General features: G+C 44.7%; 1 protein-coding gene across 4 annotated transcripts in view; it reads left to right on the top strand.

Annotated features, from left to right (window-relative positions):
• The window catches only part of ZNF174 (zinc finger protein 174), a 30,537-nt gene that overhangs the window by 4,923 nt on the left and 12,350 nt on the right, over positions 1-13,264 (top strand). The window contains exons 3-4 of one of the 4 annotated variants that reach the window (XM_074322806.2): positions 1,113-1,751; positions 10,220-10,841. The exons of 1 other annotated variant lie outside the window; for it this stretch is intronic. In XM_074322806.2, the coding sequence (XP_074178907.2) occupies positions 1,113-1,717 (605 nt within the window). In that variant the 3' untranslated portion in view covers positions 1,718-1,751; positions 10,220-10,841. Of the gene's footprint in view, positions 1-1,112; positions 4,530-10,219; positions 10,842-13,264 lie in introns of those variants that run through there. 2 more of the 4 variants (XM_074322805.2, XM_019714853.3) reach the window with 2 other exon arrangements.

Here is a 13,264-nt window from a genome sequence, read left to right as displayed (position 1 = left end):
CTTGTGTTTTTGGTGACATCTAAAATACCATTGCCTAAGCCAAAGTCACAAAGATTTACACCTATGTTTTATTTAAAGAGAGATTGGTTGAGCTCTCACATTTAGGTCTTTGATCCATTTTGAATTAATTTTGGTATATGTAGTGAGATAGGGTCCCACTTCATTCTTTTGCATGTGGGAATCCAGTTGTCCCAGCACCATTTATTGAAAAGACTGTTCTTTCTCCATTGAATTGTTTTGACAACCTTGTTGAAAAGCAGTTTACCATAATTTTATGGGCTACTTATTTAAATCTGAATTTAAGTTAATTAAAAGTAAGTAAAATTTAAAATTCAGTTTCTCATCACACTAGCCACATTTCAAATACTCAATAGCCACATGCGGCTAGTGGCTGCTATAGTGAAAAGCTCACACACGCACACACACACACACTCGCTGCTCGCATGGCAGGAATTCTATAGGATGGCACAACTCTAGATCCTCAAACTTGCCCACAGGCCGTCCAGCTCATTTCCATCCTGATCCTCAATCCTGGTGGTCAGAAGTTGGGGAGTTTCTGTAATGAGAATACATGTCTAGCCCATATTCCAGTTTCCAAACACAAATGCTCTCAACTTTGTAAGGAAATAAAATGCCACATTCCCTAGATTTATCATTATTTGACGAGATAATGGTGGTCATTCAGTGTCCAAGTAAGAGAGTGTATATTTGCAGTGTTGAAATTCCAGCTCTCTTCCTTCTTTTCATTCCTTAGTTGATTCTCAGGCCTGACGGGTTTGCTTTTCCCTATTTCTCCTTTCCTACACTTTTCCCTAAAGGTAGGAAGGAGGGAGAGGGTTGGAGAACTTGGTTCCTAACTTTCATATAAATCTGAATCACTCCAAGAACATTCTAACTGTGCAAATTTCCAAGTCCTAACCCCCAGAGGTTATCACTCATAAGTCACGAGGATGCAAGGGCAGGTTGCTTATTTGGCAAGTGCCCCAGATAAGTATAATGCAAGTTGCCAATGGAGGACCACACGTTGAGAAACCTTGCAGTGTATTTCGTAACTGTTGCTGAGATTCTTTCCTCAAAGCCCAGGAAACAAAACATATTCTTTCTAATTATAGAAGCCCCCAGAATGAAAAGTGAGAACAAGGAAAATCCACAACAGGAAGGGGCTAAAGGAGCGAAGCCATGTGCAGTGTCAGCAGGCAGATCCAAAGGGAATGGTCTGCAGAGTCCTGAACCAAGAGGGGCAAATATGAGTGAACCCCCCCGGTTGTCACGGAGGCAGGTCAGCCCCCCAAATGCTCAAAAGCCATTCGCTCACTACCAGAGACATTGCAGGGAACTGGAATATATCAGCAGCCCCCTAAAAAGTCACCCACTGAGAGAGCTAAAGAAAAGCAAAGGAAGTAAAAGAAGTCTAAGCAATCGTTTGCAACGTCTTGGTCACCAGCCAACACGCTCAGCAAAGAAACCTTACAAATGTGATGACTGTGGGAAAAGCTTCACATGGAATTCAGAACTGAAAAGACACAAGCGAGTCCACACAGGGGAGAGACCCTACACATGCGGAGAGTGTGGAAACTGCTTTGGGCGGCAGTCAACCCTGAAACTGCATCAGCGAATCCACACTGGAGAGAAGCCATACCAGTGCGGCCAGTGTGGGAAAAGCTTTCGCCAGAGCTCAAACCTTCACCAGCATCACAGACTCCACCATGGGGACTGAAAGCAGGGCTTTGTTCTTTCTGTTCGGAAGGAAGGTAATTGTGTTTTCCCTTCTCCTTACTTGCATGTAAATCACAAAGACTGTCTGCGTGACTTACAAGGAAAGGAAGAGGTCCCTGAATGATGGTGCATATTTTGCTGGTAAGGAGTCCCAGAAGCAGCTGCACGGTGACAGGGTGAAGAAGTGGCAGGTCTGGGCATTGGGTGAAGGAGAACTAGGGTCTCTGCTGTATAGTGGGGTGTAACTAATGAGGGAGAATCAGGATGATTCTGCAGGTGCCCCCACCTCACGTTAAATCTTCCCTGCGCCGCCGTATTTATCCTTAGGGGTAAATTCTACATATAGTTATACATTTGCTGTTATGCCAGACAATCTTTATCACGCACACATTTCTTTAATAAAGATGGGTGATCCACAAGAATTTCAAGGCAAAAGTTCATTGGAATATAAGTCCTCTAATATTCTTTGTATAATTCCTGGATGTTCATAACAAAGGACGTAAGAAGGGAAAGTATGAGCATGTTTGTGTGAGGAGAGTGTTTCCAGGTAATTAGTGCTTTTACCAAAATAAACATTCTCTCTCTCTCTCTCTCTCTCTCTCACACACACACACACACTGAGGTATCTTTTTATATCAAAGCACCTTTGATTTAGGAAAAGAAACTACACAGCTGCTGCAACCACCCAAGTGATAGGGAAAATCTACACCAAAAAGCAAGTAGTATGTGTAGACTGTTAAGGAGATGTCAAAGGGAATCCTTACTACTCTTCTTTCTCACTTAGGCCAGTAGCTTAAAGAATAACAAAATGGGGTGACAAAAATGTTCTAAAACTGGATTATTCCAGTATATTTACTAAAAATCATTGAAATAGGTTAATTGTAGGATATGTAATTTAAACCTCAATGGAATTTCTAAAAATGACAAAATATATAAAATGTTAAAGTCCTCAAACTAAGCCTGAGAGATCATTTAATCCCATCCCTTCATTGTCTCAAAAACCTAACCAGTATGTAATTTTTAGTCACACTGGGCAAGCCAGCTGATCCCTGTAGGTAGATGCACTACCTCAAGCAGAAAGGGGGTAGGTAGCATTCTTTCTAAAGCATCAATATCCCCAAGGCACTGCTGGTCATTGTAGGGCTATGGCCTGTGCTGCACCTCCCCTCTCTCACTGCTTCCCCCCTCCACCCAAGAACATCACGTTTCTCCTTACAGCAGAGACAAGTGCACACATGCGTGTCCCTGCCCTCTGGGTCTTTGCACACACTGTTCCCTTTGCCCTTAGGACCTGCCACCCCCCCCACCTCCCCCTCCCTCTCTCATCTCCCAAGGGTTATCTGCTCTGCAAAGTCTTCTCTGACAAGTTCTAGGCAGACTTCGACTTAAGGATGTGTCACTCTTGGCTCCACTCCGCTCACCAGTGGTGCTCAGACTGGGAGCAGATTTGTCCCCTAGAGCATTTAGCAATGTCTGAAAATGTTGGTTGCTATGACTTGGGGAGGGGAGGGTAGCTCCTGGCCTCTAGTGGGTAGAGACCAAGAATGCCGCAAAATGTCCTACAGCGCACAGCATGGACCCCACAACAGAGTTATCTGGTCAAAAATGTCAATAGTGCCATACAGAATAAAATATCTTTAAGGACAAGAACCTTACTTTTTCATCATTTTAGCTTTTGGGCTTAGCCCACACCCAGCCAAGAGAAATAGGTTTCGGTCATTGAAGAGCCGAGGGCCTGTGCTTTACCCTCAGGGCCCATTTCTGCCTGAATCTAAGATCCTGGTGACAGTCTGTTGAGTGCAGTGGACAGCCTCTTTGGAGCAGAGATGGACTTAATGGAAGCCCAGTGGCTTTCCTCATAGTTTTTGGTGGCCCTTTAGACCACCATCGTCCCCTTCCCAGCGATGTTGGATATTAGAAGAGTTTGTCTTCATTAGTCCTGCACTTTGCCTCACTCCTGTCTGCTGCCTCTCACTGGCAACGCCTCTTGATTTCTCATTCTGCTCCCGTCTCGCCCCAGTTCCTTTTTCCACACCAGTTTCACTGTTGTTTCTTAATAACTTCCCTAATCCTTTTTATGTCTCTATTAGTTTCCTATTGATGACCACAAACTTAGTGGCTTAAAACAACACAGACATCTCTTACATAGTGCAGGAGGACAGAAGTCTGAAATCAGTTTCACTGAGCTGAAATCAAAGTGTAAGTCGGGCTGGTTCCTTCTGGAACCTCTCAGGTGAATATGTTTCCTTGCCTTTTTCAGCATCTAGTGGCTGCTTGTATTCCTTGGCTTGTGGCCCCTTCTTCCATGGTCAAATTGTATCCCCTCCAGTCTATATCATCACATCACCTTCTCTGACTCTGACCCTCTGGCCTCCCTCTTATAAGGACCATTGCGATTATGTTGGGGCCACTTAGATAATCCAAGATAATCTCCCCATCTCAAGATCCTTAATCACATCTACAAAATCTCTTTTGCATATAAGGTAACATTCGTGAGTTTTAGGGGTTAGGATGTGGACACCTTTGCGGGGGCCATGGTTCAGCTAACCACACCCATCTATTGAATCAACATGGTTAATCAAAGATTGGAGAGCCAAAAGCAAAAAAATAAAAAAAATAGATTTCTACTTTTCTTATTTACAAGAGTTGGGACAGGAACTTTTCCTTAAATAAGAGCTTTGGTTGGTATGTTTTGAAGAACCTGTGTATATGTGTTTTCTCTCTTCTGATTACAAAATCAATAATTGCTGAATCTTAATGTTTTTGAGTACCTGTTCAACTGTGGTCCTTGAATAAATGTGATGAAATCACCACTCTGAATATCACTCATTTCCAAAAAGTAATGCTGCCTCACCTCGCCCAGCCCAGTTTGGCAGATAAGGCTCAACTCCAGACGAGGAGTGCTTGAAGGCCTGAAAGAAGGCCCCTGGGTGCTCAGCCACCTTTGCAGGTCTATACTCAGTTTTTCAAATGTAGGGTTCCCCCTTCCCCGTTCCCCTGACCCATGTGTTGTTCCACCAGAGGGCCTCAGCACAAAACACTGACCTGCTGGGTTGCAATAAGCTAACTCACATAAGAAAGTAGTCTTTCTCCTCTCTTGTGCAGCCCTCACCCATGGAGCAGCTTGTAAGTTTCACCATATTTTCTGGGTTTGCCCTGTACTTAATCCATGTGGGACTGGGGTGACTCCTACTTAGGTAATTTGGTCCTTTGGTTACCCCCAGGGAGGCAGGGATGGGGGAAGCATCCATGCATAGGTGGGGGATCTGGACCTCACAGATTTCTCTGAAAAGCATTTTCCATCTACAGCAGATAAGGACTTGTAAAACACATCCCATGATACCATTATCAAACCCGACAAAATTAACAATAACTCCCAAATACCATCCAATAAGACAGTGTTGAAATTTCCCCAGATATTTCTAGAACAAAAATGCTATTTCTTATAGCTTTATTGAGATGTACTTCACATACTATAAAATTCATCCATTTAAAGTGTACCGTTCAATAATTACAGCATAGTCACAGAGTGGTGCAACCATCACCACAATCTAATTTTAGGACATTTTCAATAGCCTAAAAGGAGACACTTTCATCATTAGTAGTCTCTCCCCATCCTTGCACCCCCTTACGCCCCTCTCCTTTTACTCAGCACAGCATCTTTAAGGTCCATCCATGTTGTAGCATGTCTCAGTACTTCATGCTTTTTATGACAATATTTCATTGTATGGATAGACCATGTTTTGTTTATCCATTTATCAGTTGATGGACATTTGGGTTGATTCCACGTTTTGGCTATTATGAGTAATACTGCTACAAGCATTCGTGTACAAGTTTTCTGTAAACATGTTTTCATTTTTCTTGGGTATATATCGAGGAGTGGAAGTTCTGGATCAAACGTTGACTCTGTTTAGCCATTGAGGAACTGACAGACTGTTTTCCACAGGGTCTGCTCCATTTTACATCCCCATCAACAGGATGTGAGGGTTCTAATTTCTCCACATCTTTGTCAATACTTGTTATTACCTGTCTTTTTTATCATAGCCATGTTAGTGGATATGAAGTGATGTCTCATTGTGGTTTTGATGTACATTTCCCTGATGGTTAATGATGTGTTTACTGGCCATTTGGGTATCTTCTTTGGGCAAATGGATATTCCAAACCTCTGCCTTTTTAAAATTGGGTTGTCTTTTTATTGTTGAGTTGTAAGAATCCTTTATATATTCTGGAATCAAGTCTTCCTTAGATATATGACTTGCAAATATTTTCTCCCATTCTGCTTTAATATACCTTTCTGCACAATTGTAATGCATCTCTTTAAAGCAGCTGTCACCTGCCAAAATACAAAAGTGACCAATACAGTCACAATTTCTGAATAGCCAGTGAAACAGAAGTATGATGCAGACCTCTCCAAATGTCATCTAGAAACATGTCCGGGACCAGATAAGGGCGGAGCCAGCTAGAGGAACCCCAAAAACTGACCTTGATCCCAGGGGTGACTTGGGCTTAGTTGGATCTGAGGCAGCTCCATACACAAACCAGAGGAGTGGACTTTGTACCGAGCTAAGACCTAGGGATGGCTTTGTACCCGGCTCTGTCATTCTCCAGCCCGGTGGTCTGGATGTGTCACTTAAATTCACCAAGCCTTTTCTCTCCACTGGAAATGGGAAGACCTGCCCTGCTTACCTCCGTGACTGGTGAAGCAGGCACGTGTATATGTGAAAGTATTCTGTTTTCTGGAAAGTGTCATATATGAGGATGAATTATATATGTCAAGTAAAAATGAGCATCTTGAAATCTCCTGTCAGTGATTCAGATCCAAATACTTGGGCCTGGAATGAGCAGAAGCTGCTGGGATTCAAGGGAGGAGAGGTCCTATTTTCCTGCATTTGGCACTTCTTACACTGTGGTCACAGTGGAGAATGTCCTGGAAAGGGAGAAGAATTTCTCCAAAGGGCTATTTATGAATAAAATCGATGTCCTAGAGAGAGGCCAAAGCAGATGCACCCTGTTTTTTCCATGGTCCTTACTCTACTTTTTTTTTTTTCCACATTGGCTTTTTTAAATTTATTTTTTAATTGTAAAACCTAAAATTTACCATTTAAACCATTTTTTATTGTGGTTATATGTATAACCTAAAATTTACCATTTTAACTACTTTAAGTGTACAACTCAGTGGCATTTAGTACATTCACCTTGTCGTGCAGCCATCACCAATATCCATCTCCAGAACTTTTTCACCTTCCCAAACTGAAACTCTGTCCCCATTAAATAACTCCCCATTCCCTCTTCCCCAGCCCCTGGTAACCATCATTCTATTAAGTTGGTGCAAACGTAATTGCGGTTTTTGCAATTGTTTTTAACCTTTTAACCCACAATTACTTTTGCACCAACCTAATACTTCTGTCTCTATAAAGTCGCCTACTCTAGGTACCTCATATAAGTGGAATCATACAGTATTTGTCTTTCTGTGACTGGCTTATTTTACTTAGCATATGTCCTCCAGGTATATCCATGTTGTAGGTGTCAGAATTTCCTTTCTTTTAAGGCTGAATAATATTCCATTGTCCGGATCCCATTTTGTTAACTGTTCTTTGTCAATGGACATTGGAGTGTTTCCATCTTTTGGCTATTGTGAATAATGTGCTCCTTACTTTTTGCAAATACATTAGTTTAAAAAAAACTAATGAAAAGTTTATCAGAGGGCCCAGAGTCTTGTGAGAGTGGCGCCATACTAATGTGTCCCTGGAGTCCCTTCGAGCAGGAACAGGTGCAGAGGTCTAGGGAAGGGCTTGCCCTAAAAGATGGGAGCAGAGGGTTTGGAGCAAAGAGAGAGGCCAGTGTGGTAGAAGGAGGGTATCCCCAACAGGAGCAGCTTTAAGGAGGGCGGAACATCTGAAGATGAAAGTTACAAACTAGGGCTCACCTGGCTCCCACCAGGAGGTGCGAGGACACGGGCATAGGACATGGGTATGTGTGTGTGGTGATGGGGACGGGAGATACCTGTACTGAGGACTCAGCCTTGTCGGAAGAGGGCAGGAGCAGTGTGCTTTCATTATCAGGAGGGAAGGCCTGAGCTGACAGATTCTGAGTGACACAGTCTTAGGAAATGGCAGAGCCCAGGAAGTGATACTGCAGAGATCTGTAGTTGATGTGGAATGAGGGTGTTCAGGCCGAAGACAATGTTCTGAGGAAGGTTTTACCTTTTGGAAAACTCTAAGAAAGGAGTGTCTAGCGACAGTTCAGCATAACCAAGTGTTTCAGTCTGCTGGGGCTGTTATAACGAAATACCACAGACTCAATGGCTTAGAAACAACAGACACTTATTTCCCACAGTTCTGGAGACTGGAAGTCTAAGATCAAGGCACCAGCACAGTCAGGTCATGTTCTGATGAGAGCCCTCTTCCGGGTTTATAGCAGGTGCTCTTCTGTCCTCACATGGTGGAAGGGGCGCGTGAGCTCTCTGGGGTCTCTTTCATAAGAAATCTAATCCATTCATCAGGGCCCTACCCTCATGACCTAGGTACCTCCCAAAGACCCCACCTCCTAATACCATCATCTTTGAGGGTTAGGATTTCAATATATGAATTTGGGGGGTGAGGGTCACACAAACGTTCAGACTATAGCACCAAGTGTGCATGAACTTTGGCTTTGGACAAATCTAGTCCCAACCCTTTCAAATCTGTTTCTTCAACTCTATACGGTTTCAGTGAGAAGGTCTGACTTATGTACCTCCAACATGGTGAGGGCCCGAGCACTCTAAGGCAAGGCTCCACAGAGCAGAAACGCCTCATCCCTCAAGAGGCCTGGTCCCCACTTCAGGTGGCTCCATAGGTCTGGAAGTGTAGACCAGTGGACAAGGCTGCCCCAGGCAAGTGTGGCCCACAGCAAAACTCGAAGGGTGATCAAGTCTGCCTCTGACTATCCCACACTTCTCTTTACAAACCTTTTCAAAATCACAGCCTAGTCAAAATAAATAACTTAGAAATCATGGCGTATTGCTAGAAGAAAAACCAAGATTGTCCACACTACCTGTTGCATAGATCCCTCTACCACACCGAGAGATGCATCCAAGCTCTTTCTTTTTTTTAGCATCCAAGCTCTTGTTAGAAATTTTCATAGATGGGGAACTTGCCACTTTATAAGGTGCAACATTTCATTTGGGGGCTGTCCTCATGGTTTTAAGTTCTAAGATGCTGGACTTTCAGTCATACAGGCCTTTCCCTCTGGAGCCCTGGTTGCTTCTGTGAATACCTTAGAGAGGCAATGGGCAGGTGCAGGGGACCGGGAATGAGGGGGACCATGTTATAGCCTCTGGAACACCCCACACAAAGGCTTTGTAAAAATCTGTCGGTGTTAATTCCTCTGAATGCAGAGATGGAGCCCACCTGGGAGGTGTGTTTTCAGGACGAAGTTGAAGCAAAGCATTTGAGGACCCAGACACCTCTGGAGAGTATGCCCCTGTATGTCTAGTTCTAAGGCATATACCGCACTGAGCAGGATAATTCCCTGGGAATGAGGCTCTGTTTAGAAGAAGACAGTACGAGTCCTCTCTGATCCAGGATTTGGAGGAACCAGAGGTCATAGATCATACCAGAAGGGAGATATGTGCCCTCAGGAAAGGGATATTGGAGCCAAGGAGAAAGTCCTCTCTGATGGAGAAGTTTGCTCATAGTGAGTAAGGGATGTCCTGAGCAGGTGGAGGGGACAGGACATTATATCCCAAAAGACTGTTCACCCTAACTAGCTGATGAGATGAGCATGAAGTGTTTCAGGACTAGAAACATGAGTTTCTAGGTCGGATTCCCACCCCCAAGTGGCATCTTTTTATCAGGAGGCTTTCCAGTTCTGGGGGATGGGGAGGTCCAGGGCACCCAAGTTGGCACCCATCTTATGGCTTAGGGGACAACGTCAAAGCAGCTGGGACTGGACCTCTATAGTGTGTAGTTGGGCACCTGGGTCCTCCAATTTCTGGCTGTTCTTCCCTGGAAATAGTACAGGTGAGCAGGAAAGTTTACTATATATGGGGTCAGAAGTAGACACATTAGCTGAGACTCTTATAAGGTTTTCATTACAGGCCTCAGCCAACTGCCCTGTGCCCTTTCCAGAAGTCTCCAACCAATAAACTGCAGGTCGTTGTGCAGCTCCCAGCTCTCCTCAGAAGGAAATGTGCTCCCTGACCTTCCTGGCCAGGTGAAATTCCTCTCATAGCATGACATACCTCTCCTGTATAGCACTAACCACAGCTGCAGTGTCACACTCCCTTATTAATAAAGCATCTCTCTATAGTTCAAAAAAACTGTAAACTTATGAGGAGTCAAGATCTTCTCTCTACAAAGCCGTTAAGACACCCAAATCTGAAACTTCCAAGTCATCTCTGACTGCCTGCTCTCTCACCCCACCGAATCGTTCCTTTTGCCCCCCAAATCTGTCTCGAAGCCACCCCTAATTCCTCATTCCTATGACCCCTACCGGTCCTCATCTCTCACTCGCTCTGTTACAGCAATCTCCTGAGTGTCTTTCGTCTCTGGGCTGGTCCCAATCTGCAGCGTTTGGCTGCAGTTATCCCTACAATCCAAGTCACATCGAAACCCCGTCCCTGCCTTCCTGTCTCACCTCCTCACCCCGGGATGGCGCGCGGGGCTGCAGATGGACGTCAAACCCCACAAGGAGCGGCGAGCCGAGCGCAGCGTCTCTTCTGCAAGGCTTGGAACTTGCCGGGCAGACGGGGCCGAGGCACCCGCAGATAAATCAGCTGATGATGGGCGGGGGCCTTGACAGTACACTGTTCATTCCTCTTTGATTGAGCCATCTGGCACCCAACCTGAGGAAGCTTTGTCTCCTATTGTTTGTCATAGCTGTCAGTGTGAAGAGGGGCCTGGCCACTGTGGAGCCCTCTGGGAAATGTAGTTCCATCTGGCTCCACATCCAGCGTGAGTTGCTTGTTGGGGACAGTTGGCCTTAAGCTAAAAAGCTGTCCTGGAAGTTCATTCATTAACTCATTCACTCTTGTAACAAATATTTATTGAATGCCTACTATGCACCAGGCACCATAAGGTGCTGGGGGGGGGGGGGTTCTATGGTGAACTCAGACGATGTGCATGCTATCTTAGTCCATTTTAAAGGGGAAAACAGACATGAATAAAATCCTTAAACAAATGTAAAACTGCAACAGTAACTACTAAGAAACTTAAACAGGCATAACCTGATGGGAAGTGACTGGGGAAGGCTGTACTTGAGATGGGAAGGTCAAGGCCCTCCAGCTTTCTCCTTCTGCCACAGCTGCTTGATGGCAGTAATGATTCCTCAGAGAACACTTTACAGCCTCTTCCTTGACCCTTACACAATTTGACTAATGACTTCATGATTAGTCTCTGGTGTTTGAGGAGACTGAGACTCAGTCATTTTCTGGAGTTTGCACAAAACAGGAAGCTAGCAATTTTTCAGCACACCGTCAACAACTTCCATCCTATCTCCTGTTTCCCAACATATCCTACAGTCCAGTCCTATTTCCTACATGTGTAAAACGATAATGATAATGGTGAAATAATCCAAGAAAAGTGCTTAGCACAGGAGGGCCAGACACGTAAGAAACACTTGATTAGCGTTAGCCATTTTCATCACTATTCTCATTACCTCTCTGATTTCTCTGCTTGGATTTGTTACCAACACCCATCTTTTCTTATTCTTCTTACAGTATCCTAAGTATCCCTTAAAGAGTTACTTCTTCTGTCACACTTCATCCATGTGATTTTGGTGGGGCTGCCCCAACCATAGTGCATGAGAACCAGGCCTGGCCAGTCGACTCCATCCTCCTGGCTACAGGAGTTGCTTCATGGATGGGCTCATGAGCCAAATAGGTGAAATGAAATTTAACTTCTAACAGGAATGTGGACCTGCTGACCAAGGCCCTTTTGATCCATGATATTCAAGGTGTCAGCAGTTCCCCCTCATGGAATTTCCTGCGCAGCCTAGCCTTCAAGTGTAGCACCATTCTGCCCATCCTGGGTGCTTGCCCCTCTCACACTGAGTGAAACTTATAGGATGGGAACACCACAGGCAATGATGTTATCAGGCCAGGTACCCTCTGGTCCAGTGATGTATGCTACTTTGAACACTAACACTGTACTCCCAGAAAGTTCAAGGCAGTAAGATGTAGACTCAACTCGTTCAAGTTTCCTTCTCTGTTGTATTAGCTCAACACAATCCTATTTGAAATAAATATCACATTTACCCCACTTTCTTCAAATGGGGCTTGTAGCAATTGTGCATCTTTCCTAAATTTTTCCTTTCAAGCCTATAGAGCATCTTAACATTTTTATTCTGAGAACCATTTTAGTCAAGCTTTTTGCTAAATTCCTTACGGCTTTTCTGGGCCACTGTTACACCTCCTGCCTATTTGTAAGTTACAGCATAGTGCCTGTTCCTTTTCCTCCAGTCAGTCTTATAGTTATATCCAACAGAGCCATACAAGTTGTATTCTTTCAGTGCACAACTTTAAGTACTTGCCATGTGCCTGGTCCCTGTCCCCAGACAGACATTAAACTACTAGTTACATAATTACTACTCAATTACAAGCATGATAAGTGCTATATGGAGGGTAAAATAAAGGAGGTAGAGATGGGGGGATGTTCCAGGTAAAAGGATTTAAGTAGTTTCACAATTCTTGAGGAACTAGAGTGTGGTATATTTGATGAACTGAAAGTGCAGCTAGAAAGAGACAGGATGGAGAGCAGCTGGAGTTGGAGCTGGCAGGGAAGTAACAGGAAGGTCATGTTGAAATTTTTGGACGTTATCATAAGGACAATGGGAAGCCAGTGGAAGATGTGAAGTTGGCTGGTGACATGATCAGATGTGCTGGCTGTGCTAGCAGAGAAGGAGCGTGGTGTGAGAGAGGATAGAGCTATTTCAGTCACCCCAGGCGAGCATTGCCTGATAAGGGTAGACAGCAGAGGCAGAAGCAGTCAGGTTTGAGAGCTATGTTTGAGGTGGAATCCACAGGACTTGATCCAATGGATGAGGACCAGAGGAAGAGGGAGTGTGTTGGTAGCACGAGCAATCGTGTGGGTGTGGCACCATATACTGGAGGCAAACAAATCAGGGGCTAAAAGCATGAGTTTGGTTTGGGGCATGTGTTTTGATGCCTCAGAGGCATCCAAAGGAAAATCTCTAGTAGGCACTTGAATACTTGTATAGGGATCTAGGGTGCAGGGGAGAGGAGAAACGGGCTAGATATAAAGTGAAGTTTTTGTAGTCGTGTAAGTGGCTAAGCTCTCTTGGGGGTGGAGGGGATGTACTCAGGGGAGCCCAGGATACACTCGTAAGTAACAGAAGCATGTTAGCATTCGGCTGTGGACACACAGAAAGCAGACGAGACTGGCGCTGCTTCTAGAGCAGCTACTGCACCCAGGGCAAGTGAGAAGCACAAAGCAACAAGCCTTTCGACAGGCCAGACACACAGACAGGGCGAGCCCGTAGCTTCGCATTGCCAAAGCGCGGGTAGGGCCGGGAGATAGCACGGGGCTCCTTCTCCCGTCCCTACCGCCGT

The sequence above is a fragment of the Rhinolophus sinicus genome, chromosome 10 (assembly GCF_057876585.1).
Source record: "Rhinolophus sinicus isolate RSI-liver-muscle chromosome 10, RSI-T2T, whole genome shotgun sequence".
Classification (NCBI taxonomy): domain Eukaryota; kingdom Metazoa; phylum Chordata; class Mammalia; order Chiroptera; family Rhinolophidae; genus Rhinolophus; species Rhinolophus sinicus.
This window is presented reverse-complemented; position numbering and strand designations above follow the sequence as displayed.